This window comes from Rhododendron vialii, chromosome 10a (genome assembly GCF_030253575.1).
Source record: "Rhododendron vialii isolate Sample 1 chromosome 10a, ASM3025357v1".
NCBI lineage: Eukaryota > Viridiplantae > Streptophyta > Magnoliopsida > Ericales > Ericaceae > Rhododendron > Rhododendron vialii.
In genome coordinates, this window is record NC_080566.1 from 7,647,147 (window position 1) to 7,667,337 (window position 20,191).

General features: G+C 38.7%; 2 protein-coding genes and 1 non-coding gene across 5 annotated transcripts; 1 reads left to right on the forward strand and 2 right to left on the reverse strand.

The window, feature by feature from the left end:
* Positions 1-4,844: 4,844 nt before the first annotated feature.
* On the forward strand, positions 4,845-11,562 carry LOC131304614 (uncharacterized). The gene is made up of 5 exons (XM_058331926.1): positions 4,845-5,202; positions 5,309-5,353; positions 5,918-6,205; positions 7,454-7,665; positions 11,337-11,562. The coding sequence occupies exons 1-5, from the start codon at positions 4,980-4,982 to the stop codon at positions 11,559-11,561; spliced, it is 993 nt and encodes a 330-aa protein (XP_058187909.1). The 5' UTR covers positions 4,845-4,979; the 3' UTR covers position 11,562.
* A 689-nt stretch (positions 11,563-12,251) lies between these two features.
* Positions 12,252-20,096, reverse strand: LOC131304613 (uncharacterized). Of its 3 annotated transcripts, none has more exons than XR_009192441.1 (13): positions 19,733-20,095; positions 18,322-18,419; positions 18,144-18,230; positions 17,961-18,057; positions 17,546-17,851; positions 16,961-17,103; positions 16,673-16,870; positions 16,481-16,571; positions 16,227-16,395; positions 14,061-14,171; positions 13,871-13,967; positions 12,885-13,092; positions 12,252-12,594 (listed from the first exon to the last, which is right to left on the reverse strand). XR_009192441.1 is itself a non-coding variant. In XM_058331925.1 (13 exons), exons 1-13 carry the CDS (start codon positions 19,820-19,822, stop codon positions 12,963-12,965), a joined length of 1,587 nt encoding a protein of 528 aa, XP_058187908.1. In that variant the 5' UTR covers positions 19,823-20,096; the 3' UTR covers positions 12,252-12,962. The 3 variants fall into 3 exon arrangements, 2 of the variants coding, with proteins under 2 accessions (XP_058187908.1, XP_058187907.1); XM_058331925.1 differs by having other exon boundaries at positions 12,252-13,092; positions 17,546-17,658; positions 17,689-17,851; positions 19,733-20,096; XM_058331924.1 differs by having other exon boundaries at positions 12,252-13,092.
* Positions 14,402-14,510, reverse strand: LOC131305808 (small nucleolar RNA snoR100). The gene has a single exon (XR_009193366.1). It is a non-coding gene; the product is annotated as a small nucleolar RNA snoR100 (small nucleolar RNA).
* Positions 20,097-20,191: the final 95 nt, after the last annotated feature.

Consider the following 20,191-nt stretch of genomic DNA (forward strand, 5'->3'; position numbering starts at 1 on the left):
TGTCAAGAAATTTTAAAAATTTGTGTGCATAGGTACTTTATTTTTAGATTTTGAAATTGTACGTCTTTTCTCAGACGATCGACAATGAGGGAGCGCTATTATGGCGTGGTCAAAAATTTGAAAAGAAAATGGAAGAAAAATAGGATTAGTCCTACATATTTTTCAGTCGATCTATAGATTAATAGTTGTAAAAACTAGAGGATAAATTCACCCCTTTAAATTGGGAGAAAAAAATCCGTCCCCTCCCCGTTTTCCACCTCTGAACGAATGAAGATTTTATATCATGTCACACGAGTTGTTAGACTCGTGTGCCAGACAAAGGGAGGTCCTTCTAAGCCTCTTTTGATGGTTCAAGCCGTTGAGTTGGGAGATTGTACATCGATCGAACCTGCTTGAACAAATTATAGTTATCTTAAGACAGACGGATTGTCAAGTGTTCGCCGACTATTTTCCAAGAGAGATTGTTGATTTTAGTGCTCACCGCCAGTTGAGTGCTTGACAAGCGTGTGAGCGCTAATCAAGCACGGGTAAAGTTGGAGGGTAAGTTGGTTTGGGTGACGTGGTCCTTTTAGTGGGTTCATTTGGAGAGTTCTTAGTTTGGTGGCTCTATGAGAGTTACGAATACAACCGACTATTATTATCTTCTCATTCATGATTCTCGTGACAAAATAGATAGCTCATCAAGCCTTTTCAATATCCGATTAACCTAAACTTTTGCATAAGGATTTAAACTGCTAATAATTGCTACTACAAATGAAGGCTTGAATCTTGATATAAAACCATGATACAATTCACAGGAATTAGATGAATAGGACAAGTTAAGTACATGATATGAAAATGAAGCTCCCTGTTGAATTGAGGGATTTAAATGAAGCAGATGGGCCTGTGGCTGTAAGTACTGGGAGGGAAAACCAGACAAAACCCTATCCCTATCATGAGACCTACTTAGCATGCAGATGAGACAATCCATATGCATGTGTTGCTGTAATATGATGATTATGATAGAAACCCTTTCTCTCACTTCCAGGAGGATGATGATGACAACCACATGCCCCCCCATCACATGCGCACCCTCTCTCTCTCTCTCTCTCTCTCTCTCTATCACACACGCGTATTTTTTTTGGTAATGGAGAAACAGCCCCACAGTCACGCCACTAAATAGATCCCGACTGCGCAATCTAAATCTTCGGGGGAGCTAGCGCGGTCGCATTAGTCACGGCTCTCCGCTTACTTCAGGATACTCACCTCCCGACTACGCAATCTAAATCTCCGGGGAGCTAGCGCGGCCGTATCAGTCACGGCTATCCACTTACTTCAGGATACTCACCCCGTGGGGAATCAAACCTCAGAGCTTGAGGAATACTTTCAAAGCTTGGGCATCCACACGAACCACTGGAGCAATCCTTGGGTGTGACACACATATACACCCTCTCCCTCCTCCAGTAGTCCACTCACTACCCTCTCTCTCTCGGAATATATATATATATATGGGAAAATTTCACTGACCTCCCCTGAGGTTTCTGAAATAACACTGTCCTCCCCTTTTTTACCTGAAAATATCAAGGGACCCCCCCTCTCCGTTAATTGGACGTTAGAAAACGGATGGAAAAGATTATTTCTCTCTCCCCCCACTACTAAAACTAAACTAAACTTCCAACCAAATAAAACCATGTCATTATACTATAATTTTTACAATACCTATATTATTCTCACCAGACTCTTTACCCCTCTTATTTATAAAATATAAAATATAAACATCACTATACTTTGTACCCATTTCACTTTGAAATTTTGTCCTTATTTAAAAGGATTCACATTTGTTAATCTGCTATCAAATTTTTGTGAATTATTAGTTCGTCTCGATAAGAGGAATTCAAAAAGTAAAAAATTACTCCCTCCGTCCCTTTTTAAGTGTCCTGCTTCGTAACTCCAACTTATTAAAAAGACATCATCATTACACCTTTCACATCAACTTTTTCCTCCACTTTCCCTATTTACCCATCATCATTACACTTTTACTCACTAACTTTTCAAAATAAAATCTACTTTTAGGGACAAAATAGACAATACACCAACTTTTACCCCCCTAACTTTATAAAATGGACACTTATTAAGGGACAGCCCAAAATGGAATACTGGACACAAAAAAAGGGACGGAAGGAGTAAGATTTTTTCCAAATATTTTGAGAAATTCAATATTTTGGGTAAAAATAATAATTTTGTACTCTTTTAATTCTTCTTGTTGAGATAAGCCAATAATCCACAAAAATTTAACGCAAAACTTGCAAATACGAAAAAATTCAAATATGAACAAAAATCAAAAAGCCTAAAAATCCTACAAACAAACCCCGTAAAAATCAAAAAACCTAAAAATCCCATCAACAAGCCCGTACCCTCCATTGCCAATAGTTTGTTTTTTGGTTTTTACGGGATTTGTTTGTGAAATTTTTAGGCTTTTTAATTTTTGTTCAAATTCAAATTTTTTTCATGCGGACTTGTTTGTGTTAATTTTTGAATTTTTTTTGTATTTACTAGTTTTGTGTTAATTTTTGTGGATCATTGGTTTGTCTCAACGAGAGGAATCAAAAGAATATAAAATTATTACTTTTATCCAAAATATTGAATTTCTCAAAATATTTGGTAAAAGTCTTAATTTTTTACTTTTTCAATTCCTCTTATCGAGACGAACGAATAATTCAAAAAAGTTTGATAGAAAATTAGCAATTGTGAAACCTTTTAAATAAGGACAAAATTTCAAAGTGAAACGGGTACAAAGTATAGTGATGTTTGTATTTTATATTTTATAAATAAGAGTGGTAAAGAGTTTGGTGAGGGTAGTATAGGTATTGTAAAATATATAGTACAATGACATCGGTTTTGTTTAGTTGGGAGTTTAGTTTAGTTTTAGTAGTGGGTGGAGAGAGAAATAATCTTTTCCATCCGTTTTCTAACGTCCAATTAACGGAGAGGGGGTCCCTTGGTATTTTCAGGTAAAGGAGGGAAGGGCAGTGTTATTTCAGAAACCTCAGGGGAGGTTTCTGTTCGTGTCAGAAACCTCAGGGGAGGTCAGTGAAATTTGCCACATATATATATATATATATACACACACACACGACCCACAGTGAAAGCAACCTAACGACAAATTGCTGGTCTCCTACTCGTCTTTTGAATTTGAATTTGTGAATGGAGCTGGATCCTCACCGATTACTGGAGGGTTTCTGTGGAACTTTTTATGGGATCTTTCTAAACTCGTTTAACAGAAATGCTACACACACAGCAAAAGTGCACAGATTTTTTGTGGGGCCCATTACGGATCCCACACAAATAATTCGAGCCATTCATTAAATATAAAACATTTTTTCAAGGGTCCTTGCAAAAAATCAGCTCAATCCGATATCTATAAGTGTTTGATTCAATCATTTAACTTTTCATTATCCTGAGATTCGAATGAAAAGTTAAATGATTGAATCAAGCATCTATAATATCAGATTGAGATGATTTTTCCCGGATGCCCTTGAAAAAATATTTTACATTTAATGAACGGCTCGGATTATTTAAGTGTGATCCATAGTGGGCTCCACAAAAAATCTGTGCACAAAATCTGTTCACATTTGCTGTGTGTGTAGCATTACTATGATTGTTTAATGATCGAAATCATTCACTTCTAGAGTTCATTGAGTACATTGATCATGCCGAAGATCATGATCATTGGTTGTCACTTGATATATATTGAAACACATTTAAGTTATACAAGAAAAGATTTTGATCCAGCGTGAACAATTCTAATAATTGAAGTGCGCCCGAGATAACCCAGCAAAAGGCTAAGAACTTGAAAGGAGTTGAATCCTTATGAATACGTGTATTGAATAAAAGGGAACCCTTTTCTTTTTTCCGGGTAATAAAAGGAAACTCAAAAGTACTTTTAATAATTTAATTGGAAAACCCTTTTTTTTTCCGGGTAATAAAAGGAAACTCAAAAGTACTTTTAATAATTTAATTGGAAAACCCCTACTTTGCATAAGTTTCACTACAATTTTCAGTCTCCTATTTATTAATATCATGAGAGCATAACAAAGCTTCTCCTACTCACAAACACAGGGTGCAAGGGCCAACATGCGTGGTGGGCCTGGATCGGATTGGGCCGTTCATGTTCGGCAATGAACGGCTCAAATTTTCATCTTGATTGGACAGTTGAGATTTGTTCGACCGGATGGGGCCAACACCCATATTTTCCCCTCGGGACAGCAGGGTAACACTCCTACTCACACAGCCTTTGTTCACCGGACTATCACCACACTTGAGTCACCTGCTTCACTAACTCATCTACCACCAAGATGGTACTATCTGGTACAAGAAGTAATTAAAGCTTATGTTAGGACCCTTCATATACTCAATTTAATGTACAAAACTTCTTGTTTCATTTTTCTAAAAAATTCAGCAATCTTTATGATGGCTTCTGCTACCATTAATGGAGGGAAAAAAAAAACCTTTAAAACAATCCACTAATTTAGGAGTTTCACTTTGATGCTTTTGATTTGCGCTTAGCAAAGACAAATAAGTTTTCATAATCTGAACTGCAAAGAAACACCATTGGCGCAATATGAAAGTTCCTTCGAAGATTTTACGAAAATATAATTGATCTTCACACTCCTTTTTCTACCATTTGTATTCTTTTATAATCTTAACTCGTGAATTCGCTACAATAATACCCTTTTATGTAATGAAAATTGAGCATGTGAAAGGACAATTTTGTAACTTTGCATGAACAAAGACAAAAGCGGGACAACAAATGTAAATAAGAAAATTGTGAAAATTACCACCCTTTTTAACTTGTACTGATTTCAAAACTCAAACCACCCTTATAAAAACTTCAAGTTGTGAAGAGGAAGAGGAAGAAGAAGAAGAAGAGTAAAGGTTGAGACTTTGAAGAAAAAGCCATACGTACATCACAAAAAGGCCAAGGTAAAAAGCACACATTTATGAGCTCAACCACCATGGAAATCCATAAAAGAGATACTGAGCCTGATTTCAACTTGAGAGAATGGGGCCTGAAGGCTAAAATGGTCAGTAGAGAAAACACACTTTCAAGAAGGTTTTCAGCACCAAGCTTCAGGAGAAGTTTCAGAGAAGACCCAAATAAGTCTTTCAGATCCAATATAACCATTTCTAGCACTGCTTCTTCTCCTGGTTACACCTTAAAAGGTATACATATAACTACCCTCTCTCTCTCTCTCTCTCTCTCTCTCTCTGAAGAATTGCAATCTTGAAGTTTCTAGTTGAAATGTAACAACTCTGTTTTTCTTTGCAGAGGAAATTGACCCTTCAACATACTCATTCACTGCTGCTCTCAAAGGTAAGCCTTGGTTATACAACCAAAATATTTGTACAGAACCTTTATATATATAAGCCTTTTGTAATCCGTCGTTTCAAACCAATACCCGCGACCATGGTTTGAAATCGCAGTATCAGGATGACATAATGCAACAACATTGGGATGTACTAAAACAATCTCGAGACACCGTGACTTAATAACGGTGGTTGTGGCATGTAATAGTATATCACGATATCGACCAATACAAATCAAGAATCGAGCGTAGCAGTCGTGATTTTTTTTTTTTTTTCAAAAGCTTCGACTCGATAAAAAAAAATTGCTTTACAGGATCTCAATCTGCTATAATGGCCGAATGGTGGTCACATCGCCAACAAACCAGTTAAAAAACCAAATCTCATTCTCACATCGGTACTACAGTTACCGGAAAGGCAAAAGAACACACCAAAGCTTCTCCGCCATTGTGACTTAAAAATTGTCAATAAGTTCATTCCCATAATGTCATAAGTTCACAACTATAATGTTTTGCTATCGAATTTGAACGATTATTTCGCAACTTTTTTTTTTTTTTTTTTGTGGGTTATGCAGCATTGCAGGCAAGATCAGCATATGGCTGGGAGTGCCTATCACCAGATGGTTTTGCTTTGAATTCCAAGTGGAATGAGGCTGAGAAGTACATTTGCAACCCACTCTCAGGAGAAGTCCCATTGGAGTGTTTATCTGCCAAAACACTCAGTGGGAGGTCTTTCTGCAGCTTAGCAGCTGGCAGGATTACCATGTCTGCCCCTCTCATTTACCCTTCTCACTCAAGGCTGGTCGTTCACTCAAAGACTTCTCTCCCCTCACATGAAATTGAAGCCCACTTTCCAATCGAAGGTGTGTTTTCACTCACTCAATACACACTTAAACATGAATTGGTGTTTATGTGCTTCTGTTTTTCATTCACCTCTCTCAGAGCGAGTTCGCTTGCCGGTGCCCAAGTAATTTGTTAAAGTCGTTTTCTGATAACCGTCAAAGCTGGCCCTGAGCTAAAGCTCGCGTTACGGCCGCTTTAGGCTTCCAAAACTTTTTGAATTTGAAGAGCCTCTCCTACTTTTTTACCTTTTACAATAGTCCAATAAAAGGGCTTCGTTTTTTTATTTTCGCTTTAGACTCTCGAAAAGTCAGGGTCGGCTCTGCAACAACCGTGTTAAAAAGTCAAAAAAAAAAGAAGCAATGTTACTCCTATTTGGTGCTGTTTTCGGCACAACCGTCAATTTCTTTCCTCGTAGGAAGAGAGGAGGGAGGAGAAATTAGTTGGGTTTGGGTGAGGGTTAGGAGAGAAATTTTTCAATGACAGGTGGATACCATGTCACCTGGCTGATGTGGTGCCCGAGCGGACACATCCGAACCTCCAAAAGTGTATTGAACGGTTCAGATTGAAACTAGTCTCTCTCCTCTCACCCCCACACTCTCTCTCCTCTTTCTCTCTCCTTTTTCTCTCTCCAAATTCAAGCTGTCCAAAACCAAAATGGACGGCCCGGATGCACCGAACAGGCACCACGTGGTACCCACTCGACACTAAAAATTTCTTAGGGAGCAAGGTTCGACGAAGCCAAACTTACTGTCAAATTTAGCACCAAATTGGTTTTATGAATATTTGGCACCAAGTTTGAATACCCTCTTTGTATTACTCTTACAAAATTTCCCAAAATTTCTATGGTGATCACATGATTATGCATGTATTATACCATTTCATATTCTACACCCATAAATGACGTATATAGACACTTTTGACCTGATGCTTTACATAGACCGATCACATTATCATAAGATGTTTCCTACTTTAATAAGTGGTTGGTTAAAGTGAGACGTCGCATTAAAATGGAGTTCAAATATAACAAAGAAATATGGTCGCAATAATATTGCTTGCGCATTCTCTAATGTCCAACCATTATACAAGTGTCGATTGACGACTTGTGATAAATTATATATTATGGTTACCGTAACATTATTGTTAAATCAGATTTGTTCTAAGAAGTTGAAATTCTCAAAATCTCTCTCTCTCTCTCTCTCTCTCTCTCTCTCTCTCTCTCTCTCTCTCTCTCTCTCTCTCTCTCTCTCTCTCTCTCTCTCTCCATCCAGTGGCAGAGAAGAAAGTGTGCAGCAAGACCAGAGATGTGGGAACCCAAAGCACACCACCACCTGAGCTCAGCTGCTGCAGCTCTCGATCAAGCAGTCCCAGCCCTGCCCCCACTCCTTCAGTTGAAGAGAGGTCCATAAAGAGAGATGAGGCTGAAATAGACGACTCACCCACCAGTACCAATTTGGAAAAACTCATCAACTTTGGTGAAAAGGTACGTTTCTTCTATAACCCAATTCTTTTTTCAACTTGCAGAAACAGAAACACCTGTTTTTTTTTTCCCTCCTGCTCGAGTACCGGATGTGGACGTTACATTTTCAATACAGCGTCTTCTGTGATCAGGGCCGGCTCATAAGTTTTGGAGGTCGGAAGTGAATCTCTTGAATGAGGCCTCCCTATATTTTTCATACAAAAATGGTCTAAAAAAGTCTCATAAAAAAAACCATTACAAAAGAGTAATTCCACCATTATAAAAAAAACCATTACTCCTCATGCATTTCTTTTCTTTTTCTTTTTCTTTTTTTTACCATCACAGTGTTTCTAATGAGTAATTCTACCGTTTGGGCCTATTTTGTAACTCCTAAATTTCAATTGGACCTATTCTGTGTAAAGAATGCTCAGTGCAAAAAAAAATTGGACCATATATATATACATATATATAAGGATTCTAGAATTTTAAAAACCCTCATTTTTAATTTTTTTTTTTGAGGCCCGAAGCACGTGCTTCCTTGGCCTCTCCCAATAGCCAGCCCAGTCTGTGATGGAACTATCGACCAAGTTCGGGCAGACTTTTTTCAGAACTTTTCGACACGGTTTTTTTTGTTGTTTTTTTCCCTCCTGCTGGAGTACTCAGTACCGGACGTTACATTTTATTTTCCCCAATCTACAGGGCGGGGGAATTAGTGAATTCTAAATACGGTGTCTTCTGTGATGGAACTATCAACCGAGTTCGGACAGACTTTTTTTCTGAACTTTTCGACACGGTCTTTTTAATTTTTTTTCCCCCCTCCTGCTGGAGTACCGGACGTGGATGTTACATTTTTTTCCCCAATCTACTGGGCAGGGTAATTAGTGAATTCTAAATACAATGTCTTCTGTGATGGAACCATCAACCGAGTTTGGACAGACTTTTTTCCGAACTTTCCGACACGATTTTTTTGGTTGTTTTCCCCTAGTTTTGACACGTATACAGTATATATATGTGTCAAAAAGACCGTGTTGAAAGCCCATGAAAAGTTTGTCCAAACTCATCCCAAATAGCCTTGGACGCCACGTACATCTTTATTTTTGGCCTATATTTGTCTTCTGCTTTTTGGTTTCTGTTTTCTATTTTTTTTCCCACATAAGATTTTCTAAATCTGTTTTTGGCAGAATTTTATTCCCAAGTCTTTAGTCTATTACAAAAAAAAATCATGCTATTAACGTAAAATTCCAGGACCACTTTATATCTTTATTTCTGGTTTCGGGCAGGCCTATTTTGCTTTCTTTTTTTCTTCTTCTTTTGTGTATTTTTTTCCACATAAAACACACGAGACATAAATTTGACAAAAAAAATTCAAGACCCTTTTTCGGTAAGATACTTTTGGAAACAACTACTCTCTATAATTTGTGTGCATAATTTGTAAATTTCTTTGCACCAATTTAAGGAACTGCTAATTGATTTTTATTTCAAAATAGTAACCCAAACACGGCCTTTCCTGCCTTCCAATTTTTATATTTTGTAAAATTCCTTAGGCTACTTTCGTCTTGTCTATTTATTTATCCTTCCAAGATTTATCCACTCATCTTTCAGAACCGCATAATGGTTAGATATTAGGATTGTGTTGGTCCCCATTATTTATTAATGAAGGGAAACCAAACAATGCCAAAAATACATTTGAATTGGTAGTGTCTGATTCTTCTTGGACAAAAATTTTGAATTTTTTTGGATACAATGTTTATCTGGATTTTATTTCCTGAAAGCATAGAAATGGGTTTCATTAGTATTGGTACTACCGATACAAGAACAAATTTTATTTTATTTTTTGTACATGAATATTAAGTTCAACGAGCGAAATAAGATGAACGATTTGTATATAATCACTCTAATAGGCATGGGATAAACTGATAAACCCTGATCAGCTCCTTTCCCTACCTAACCCACCTCTCCATCCCCTTAAAACTCCTACATTTTTTGGAAGCACCTCGGCCCACAATTATGCTTGAACCGTTCATTTTATACAACCTACAATGAATAACACGTAGGCAAAAATTGATTCTCTCGAATATCAGTAGGGATGAGAAAAGGTTACAAGTCATTAAGAGAAATAGATAGCGAATATAATGTGATGTTAATCTCATATCGGCTGTATCCCAGCCTCAAGACACTAAGATGCTTAAGTCTGTTTCCACTCGAGGAGTTAGAAAGTAGACAATACTTAGGTCACGAGAAACGGGGTATTTATCTAGGATTTATCATGTATCTTTTTACATAGAGATTGTACGTGGGGCCTTGTATGACGTCACTCGCAACCGCTTTCCTAATAAGGTCATCCATGAAGATTGCCGGCCAGGTGACATGTAGGTAGACGCCATGTGGCCGAGCCATGCCACTCAGCCCCTGCACGGCTCCGCCCTATCATGCTTGCTTGTTCGCCGAACTAGGCCAGGCGAGATACTATGCCCCGCCCGCCATTCCACGGGCCGATCACCCTAGTCGGGCTACTTGACCGACGCCAAGCAGCCCAGTCAGGCTCAACCCACCAGGTTCGGACCGAACGGTATCAAATGTTCGGCATATCACACAATATATACTCATGTGACTATCGATGTGCGATCTCGTTGAGAAGGACATGCTACAAGAGGACTGAATAAATTATCATTCACCAGGGTGGACCACTTTTTCTTTCCCTCAAAAACGTTCCAAGTAATTTCACCCCAAAAATCAACAACGTACAAGTGTGTCCCACGAGAGTTGATGCCTGCCTTTTCTGCCCTCCCTCACCTGAATTATTTGCCTTGCTTTCTGCAGCATAAAAATGCTTATATGCTTTTGTGACCTGCACGTCTCTGTTTCAGACCAGAATAATTTGCCCTTTTTTCGTGTCAAATCAGACAATTATTTGATTATTCCTGTCCAAAAATAATGGGTTTTTTTCCAATGTTTGAGCCATCAGATCAATGCATGACTAGGAAATTGTCGTGTTTTTTTTCTCTTCTTTCTTCCTTTCTTGGATTCTCCGATGATGCTTCTCTGCAGAACATTGATCACTTATTTAGTTCTCCCTTTTTTCCTTTTTGTCTTGTTTCTGGGATCTTGGGTGTTTTTCTTTGACAGAAACTTATTCACGGCTCATCCGTGAACAAGTTCTTTACAGCAACAACCAATCGTGACCGTCCAAAAGTGTTCTGGACGGTTCAGATTCTAATAAAAATTTTGACCATCCATAACACTTTTGAACGGTCGCGATTGGCTTCTCTTTTTCTTTTAGGTGTTTGATTAGGTTAGGTTAGGTAAAGTTTTTTGTTATTATTTTTTTTTTTTTTGTAAAATTATTCTTTACAGATAAATCCAAAAACTCACTTGTTTTCAATTAAGCAGAAATATTGAAACTTTTTTGCTATATGTGGCACGTTATCTATACTTCTTAGGCAGAAATAAAATGAACTCTGGAGTTAATATAAAAAGAGAATTGAATATTCACATTCTCCTTTAAACTTTTCGCGGTACGTTTTTCGGTCTGCACTCTCACTGAAAGTTTAATTATTCATCTTGCAAATCACTTATGAATTTTCAAACTTAACCATAATTTGTTATAAATGTTTCAAAATAGCATGGCAGTCCATATCTGATGTTGATGTGGTGGTGTAATTAGTACTTAATGAGTGAAGGAAATGATGTTGCAGGTTGAAGTGAAAGAAACAATACCAGAGAAAGAAGCAGCAAAAGGAGAGGAGGAAATGGTTGATATGAGGAAAAAAGGAAAGCAAATGTGCATGTGCAGGCAAGGTGGGTGCTTACCATGGAGGGGTTTGTGGATGAGAAAAAGGAAGAGGGAGAAACACAAACCAAGAAAGAAGAATATGTTTTTTCACCATATCAATGGAATTCTAAACAAATCAGCTAGCTAGCTAGCTAGCTACAAAATAAAGAAGACGACGGGAAAAGAGTCGCAGAAGTGTTAGCGAACCAGAAAGTTGTTCAGGAAACAGTTCTAGAATTCAAAACGGGGAAGGCTCAGATGAATCGTGAGGGTGGTGAATCACCCAAGCCTTTCGTTTTGAATTCCGACGCATTTTGTAGGACAATTTTCCGAAGTTCCCTCTACAACTAGATGAATCTGAGCCTTCCGTTTCGAATCGAGACTCTTTCTAGGGTAGTTTCCTGGGACCATAATAGAGTTTCTAAAAATTATAAGTGGTCCTAAGTGAAGTTTTGGTAACGGACGGGGAGGGAGGATGGGATAATGGCTTGTTGCTGATTTTAGTCATGTCTGTACTTTGCCAATGTCATGTTTTGTTCTTATGTTGGTGTTATATTCACATACAGCTCGGCCTTCACATGCTTGTCTGCTTGACGTATGCGTTGGAAATTCTCAGCACTCTCTAAAATAGATCAAACGAAAATTAAGGACGAGAATTGAAAGTGCAAACAGCAAACCCCAGTCAAGGATTATGTGACATAAGTTCCCTCGCCCTCACCCACAAAACTGATCAATGTACTACGCTGTGAGTTCTATCAGATTGGATGGAAAATATATCTGTGCACAAAAGTCTACAAACCGCATAAATCTATGTTCTAATAGGTAATGCGTACCTCGCTTAAACCACAAGCGGTGTAAGTAAAGTTTGCATTGATTAATCAATAAATAGAGCAATGCTCATTGGTTCAAAAAACATTGCCTCGAGTAAAATCGAATCAGAATAGTGAAATACAACTGAGAATAAATTCCGCAGATTCTTACAAATAACATAATTTGTCTAATTTGGTACTAGAACTGTGTGCTAACAATGAGAAATATTGTACAACTATGTTACAGCACTGCAACTTTCAAAAAGTTGCAAGCAATTTTACACAATTCAATCCTCAAACTGGAAGCCACCTTTTGGACTGAAGAGACATAGTTGCCTTCCCTAAAAAAATTGGAAGCAGTCTTCACTACACCTACAAAGACATGGAAATGGCCTTGGCTCAAGTCCATCTGCATCCAATCAACAGCCAACTCTCCAATTTATGAAAAATTATTCAGTGCCCTTGGGCACCGCCACATGCTGCCCCAAGCCTCCCCGTACCAATGTGTGGTGGTGGAGATGCCTGGGGCACCACGTGGTGGTGCCCATCGGCACTGAACAATCATTCTCAATTTTACAGCTCAATAGCCAATAAATAAATAGCTAGAATAGATTGGGAATTTAAGAAATCCAACTATTACTATTTTGATACTCAATGAGTACCTGACATGTGGCATAATCAGAGCAACAGAGATCATGTAACATGGTTGATTACACTGGGTGAATGAGATGATTGATTAGTTATAGAATCATGTCTGCTTTGCTACTTGACCGAATCATGTCTGCTTCGCTACTTGACTGAATTATGTCTGCTTCACTACTTGAAGATGAAGGAACATCCGTTAATTTTTGAGGCCTTAGCCCTCTCTTCCTACAGAAATTGCCAAGGCAGATAAGCACCAACCAAAAGCAAGAAAAGCTAAGTCATAAATGAAACAAGTTTATTTTTTGGTAGTGCAATGTCCCGGGCCAGCTTGTTGTGCACCTCGGACTAATTCCTACAGCCCCTCTCACAGCCTTTTCACACGCTTACGCGTGGGGTGAGGTGAGGTGGCCCCAAGAGTTGCTAGCAAGGGAGATTGAACCTAAGACCTTGGGTGGGAGCAAACCTCAAGTCCCAGACCAAGACCACCGGGCCAACCTCTTAGGACTATTGAAACAAGTTAACCGCTGATATTTCAATGAACGTCCAATTCTTGAAACTGCAGAAAGTAAGAGTTGACATGATAAAAGATTCATGACCAAAAGCTTGCTTGCGGCTTACAAAAAGCCATTGTATGAAGAGCATGGGATGAGAAAACTGACACGTAAAAAAATTGGCTCGTTTTTCATTTCAGAAATCTTTTTCTTTATCACCATCTTCCAACTCAGTTAAAGCCTCAAGGTCCTGAGTGCTTCTGGCATTCACCAACCCTTTTCTCTTTTGAGACATCCCTATACAGTTTGAATCCTATTCTAGACCAACTTCAGAAACAAGTTTGGAAAGTTACTACCAAAAAATAAGAAAAATGCATTTTCATGTTACTATGGCTCATAATACCATTCAAATGAACAGTATAAGTCCCCCTTACAAGGATACAAGAGTTGCATGCCCTTGTATATAAAATGGCTTCAGTGCAACGAAACTTGAAACAAATTACTTTATTTACCTCGAAGAATGAATGTATTTTTCTATCTCTTTTTCCTGTTCAGCATTGAAGGTGTACCATTTTTCACTCAACCCCGCTGTGTCACTGGATCCCACATCTGTATATTGAAGATAGAAGATTGGAATCTGAAACTAATAATCAAATGTTTACCTGTAAATTGTAAACATAATGCAGTAGTTAAAGACATAACCTTGGAGCAGAAGGTTAGATTTGTCAGAATATCCTTTTAATCTCCAATATATGCGCCCGCTAGCATCCAAAAGGATGGGTTTTCTTCTAACAGCGTCAGGTCTTTGTTTCTCTACAGAAATTGTAGTTAACAGTTAATCTAAACTGTAAAGAAAGATGCATAATTGGTAAACCAAATATCTAAACCCTAAATTCAGACAGACACAAAAAACAACAAAACCCATGTAGTCCCCAATCATTGGGGGTATGAGCGGGGGAGGATTGGAGACAGACCTAACCTTTGGCAATATGCACAAAGTGGCTGCTCTCATAATACCACTGAAACAGTGGCCCCCCTATACCTGTTTTGTTGCGGAACCATGCCCCCCAAATCAAAGCCAAATGACATCAGGGAGAGCAGGCCTAGAGACCCAATTCAATTTACGTGCACATTACCATGCTTCCTTCATTGATAGTCCAAAGCATCGATATGCACAATAGACAGACACAAACACAACCATAATAATTGGAAAGAAAATATTACAAGCTCTCAGTTATAGAGGGACTGGATATGAGACCGTAAAGGATTTGGAAAAGTCAACCAAAACTACTTACTCCAATAATGCAGGATGTTGGATTCACATTTCACGAGCTGGTAATTTACAAGCACTTAGACTTCATGGAAACAATCAGCGAGAAACAGTCATTTTAGAAGACTAAACCAGTTTAAACTGCAGCAAGCAAGCAAATGAAATGCAACTAGCCAAAACTGGTTTGTGTTCAACCTCCAGGTGAGCAAGAGCAACTATTGTGCAATATATGCCTGATTGTTTGCAAGTGGTCTGCTCTATAAATGTATGGCATAGTAGAGCCAGAGGACAAAGAAGATGAGCAGAAAAGCAAGGTCTACAATTGCTCCATACTTGCTCCAACCAGGCAAACTAGTCATCTATGATGCACCGACACGGACACGGACACGGATACGGATACCGAAACCGACACCGGGACACGGGAATTCTAAAAAAATGGGGACACAGACACGGCGGGGGACACGCCACGTGTATATTTATTTATTTATTTATATATAAATAATTAATTAATTAATTATAGTTTAGCACCCAGAAATTTAAAAAATAATAATAATTTGGCCCCAAATTTTTTAAAAAAAATTACAGTTTGACCCCGAATTTTTTCAAAAATTACAGTTTGACCCCGAATTTTTTCAAAAATTACAGTTTTGCCCCCAAATTTTTTTTAAAAATTGCAGTTTGGCCCCTGCCGTGTCCCCATCGGTGTCCCCAGCGGTGTCCCGCCGTGTCCCCAGCAGTGTCCCCCTCAAAATTTAATATTAAAATATGAGACACGCCACGTGGCGTGTCCCGTACGTATCTCCGCGGTGTCCCGCGGTGTCCCCGTGTCCTGACACTGCGATTCTTCGACTTCTAGAGGTGTCGGTGCTTCATAGCTAATCATATTTCAAACTGGAAAGTGAGAAGATTAAGAGAGCAAATAATTAGCATGAAGATTAAGCAGCATAGAGCAGAACTGCAACGTCTATAGTTGCTCCAAACAGGCAAACTATTCGTATTTCAAACTGTAGAGTTAGACGATTACGAGAGAGAATTTCTTCGAATGAAGATTAAGCAGCATTCTACCATGACCCAAAAAAGGACCACGCAGCAAACCAAGCTGCACTTGAACAGCCATAAGCTGAAAATTGTAAGGAATTTTGTTCGCAAATAAACCAAGCAAACGTCAATCTGATGCTTTATGCACGAGTTACTAACAGGGATATAAACAATACAAATATACCACACTTCCATGACAACGCACCCAAAATAGTATTATAGTTCTGACACTTGATTAATTTACCCAAAATAGATATAATCCAAACCAAAGACGACTAAACATTATGAAACCAGCGAGTCATGCCAAACAGTCGGTTGGCCTGTGTAAGTCTTTCTTGAAATTCCAACTATGCTGAGGTACTTGAAAATAATCTCAATCACTATCATAACAAGATCAAGGTAGGACATCCATAGACAAACTCGGAAAGGCAGTTCAACACAGCCGGGCTCCACCTCTATAAACATTCTTAAAAGCCAAATCTAACAACTGAATAGCACATTCAACTCGACTTGTTTGACACCAAAAATATTCAAACTCTAATGGAGCACTAAAACCATACCCTTAGTTACCATGCTTTTTGACTCCAGTATTTCGGCATGAGCTTGAGCTGCTTTGGTTTTGATTTGCGTAACAATAGCTTCATGCTCAGATATTGAAAGAGGAGCACCACTTTTTGCAATGATGGCTTCAGCCACCTCATCCTGCATCTTCTGCTTCAATTGTTTCTCCTGAACATGGTCGATTTTAAATTAAAAAACACTTCAAATGACATCATTTTATGCTTCCAAAAGACAAAAGTCAATATCATGCAACCTTATGTTTTGCAGCAACAACTCTTTCATTTGCTTCCTTCACCTTTTCAGCAAGTTTGGAATTCTGATCATCTATCCAGCTCCTAATTTTTCTGCAAGAATTTTTTTTTTCAAAGACAGACCAGAAAAAGCAAAAAAAAAAAAAAACCTAAACAAAGAAAGCAAAGACAAAGAGCAAAACCTTTTAACTTACGCAGTGCAAAGAAATTCGTCACATAGAGAATTCAAGAGTCTAAGCTTCTCAGAGAACTCTAAACGATCGTAATCATCAAATTCCCCACCAAACTGCTCCAACTTCAGTTTTCCCAATACATACTGGGATCTCGAGGCAAAATTTTGTAGAGCATGGAGCCATGAATTTTTGCCAATTTTTGTTGTTATCACGGGAGACCTAAACAGAAGAGACAGCAGATATGAGTTTTCAAGTACCCCACTGTAAGGCATTTGATCACCTACGTCAGATTAGTGCAAAGGTTCATACTTTTCTCCCAAGTCCTTTTGTATCAGAGAGAGCAATTGGATATGAAACCAGACAACTGGAGAATGTTTTCCTCGGCACCCAGGTCCCCCACGTTTTAATTCTCCAAGCACATATTCAGGCTCACCATCCTTCAAATCAAGAATCTATTGAACGAGAATGTGTGGTGAAAAAGTGAGAAAAAGAAGTATGTTATATGCTGCTAAAATCTTGGCATTACCACTAGTCTACACTCTGACATTCAAAACAACCAAACACTTCGGGAGTAGTAATTAGTAAATGATGAACATTTATAGCCACAAAGTGTTACTAACAATCATGCTAGCAAATCTTCAATTAATATAGGAGAGTACAATTTGCGCATGTAAGACATCAACATGAATGCAAATTGTGCTTTATAAATGAATCCAACTAGGAACCAGCAAGTGCTCTCTATAATATCAACTCTCACAACTAAAAAGACTTACAGTTGTTAAGCAACTACTTGCTCTGTAGTGTTGAAGAAAAGATTTATCTTATTGCAAGTAATATCAGCAGAGGCTACATTACACTATTATCTTATTATTAGAAGAACTACAGTTCACTTGCCTCCCTAAAAGCAGCACAGAATTCCAAGAACTGCAAGGCATGGCCAGCGTCTTCTGGTGGTAGCTCAATCCCAGATACACTTGTCAACTCGGTACCCTGGGGCAATGGGATGCTGGCATAAAAATCTTCATTGTGGAACTTCATGGCATTTGTCTTACTCTTCCGACGTTTGCTATCTTGAATCTCTTTTAACCCTTCTTGCTTCATTCGTTTTTGCTTTTTCTCATCAAGGTTTAAATGTGAACTGCTGTTTTCGGTTACAGAATTTTCCTTTCCCCACTGTTTAGGCAAAGCAACAGCAGGCTCCTGTCAAACAAAATGGTTTAGTAACATGAACCGTTGTAGACCCTATCCACAAGACAATAAATCAGAATACTGTATGTCCTTCACAGAAAAGAAACAACATAGTACATACAAGGCCTTTAACACGGAGCAGCTCTGAAACAGAGGAAAATCCAGTAGCCTTGGCTGTGTGCACGAGTCTGCCAGTGGGTTGATGTCCTTGCTTCTTCCTAAAAAGAGCATGTTTCCAGATTCATCACCAGAATACTTAAAAACATGAACCAACAGCCGAAAAGTTGGCAAAACATAAACCTACCTGCAACAACTGCAATTGCAGATGCCTCTGCATTTCAGACAAAGCCAGTCCTCCAAAACTGTCACTTCTTCTACCTTCTCTCCATATCTGTTTCAGGATCAGACAAGTCAGTTGCATTGGGGTTGCGCGTGTATTAAAAAAGCCAAATGTGTAAAAGGAACACATCGCCATGTCTAACCTGTTCAATAGGCAATTTTTACAGTAACTGGTAGTACATGGCTTGTTCTTTTTCTTGTTCTTGCAGGAAGCCACCAAACCCATGGCTTTATGGCGGCACTGGTAAATAATACACTTTAGATTATGAACCAATATAATCCCAATTCCCAAACATAAGAAACAAGGAGACAAATATTTTCCTACTTGTGTTGCTCATGGAAGCTACTTGTATGATCCCGCAATAACATTAGTTGCAGGGATTAGGTGGTAAGTTACTATCCCAAAATAACAGGTCACAGAAATTGGCACAATTACCATCCAATAGACCTAATTTACAGATCTTAAAGTACAGTTGTGACATGTTCTCACCGACCAAGTAGATACATGCACGTATGATTTGGTAGTATTAAATTTAGATATTTGGTTTTAACATCTGTAAGTTCCGCTTCTGAGAATAAGTATCCACACCACCGATAAACATAAACCTTTAGCTCACAGATCCAATCCTAAGAGCATAAACATAAATCTCGACACCTTAAATTTTTTTACTCCTTAGTCCTTAGACCTTATTAACTATACCAATAACCAATTTGTCTAACTCACCTATCTCCAACAAACGCATCTCGAATAATATGAACTAATACTTTTTTTTTACAACTTAGGTGTCCGGACAAGCATACGCGCACCTTGACTAATCCTAAAAGCCCAATCCCACTGCCTACTTGCGGAAAGCCCAAAGGAGTTGATAGCAGCTAAGAGGTTTCGAACCGAAACCGAAAAATATGAACTACTGATTTAAAAGTAAGTGACAAACTCAACTACATCCAACATTACCCGCCTACCGATCAGGAAAAACATCCACAGTACCGACACGTCTCACATGACATGAATTGTTAATTTAAAAAGGCCCACTAACCAACAACCTAGCCCACATTTCGGTTCTCTAAATCTATCTAATTTGCCAGAACATCCAAACAGAACAATCAGGGATCGGATCCTCTCCGGTCAAAGTTTTGGAAGATGGTCTAAATCTGAACCATACATTGACTATCATCGTAAGAGTCTCACAGGAAATCCGATGGTCCACATTTGGACTGTCTCCTCTCGTCCAACTGGACGGAAGAGGATCCAATTCCAAACAATAATTGAATTCGTAGGCTCTGCCACGTAGCTGGAGTAGTTTAGTTTGAAATTGAATTACCCAGCTAGCGTACAGCGCAAGGCAATATGGTTCAAATCTCGAAATCTGCGCAAGGCAATATGGTTCAAATCTCGAAATCTCAAACTACCAATTACAAGACCCAGATAATCAAAACAACTTTCCAACACTATCGAATTTTCTTCAACTATCTCATCGACTAAACTGGCCCCGTTATCACAGAAACTAACAACTGGGTTTTTTTTTTTTTTAAAGGGTTTCATCAAATTACTACCTGGTGACACGTCGAATTCCCATCGCTGCTGCTACGGATCTTCCCGTTCTGCTCAGCTAAGTTAGAGGCGGGGTTCGAACCCACCGCCATGTTCGCCAGCTGTTCTTCAGCGATTTGGCTTCGGTATTTGAAAAAGTCTAGAGAGAGAGATTCGAAAGGAATTTGAATTGTTACTATTTTGGGTGGTGAAATTGGAAAAAATGGGCGCGGGAAGTGAAATTCCCCGGGGGAATTTGGGAGGGGCGCGAAATGGAATTTAGGGCTTGGTTTTTGGGTTTTCTGAATGACGGATGGAGAGGTTGGGCCAATTGGGGCGAACGAACTCGATTTGCAATCCTTTTCGTGAAGAGGGCCGCCATTATATATTGGCTATTTACATCTTGACCACTTTTGAATTTTGACAATAAACTAGTGTAAACGAGATGGACGAGCTTCGCAATATTCGAGCTCGACTCGTTC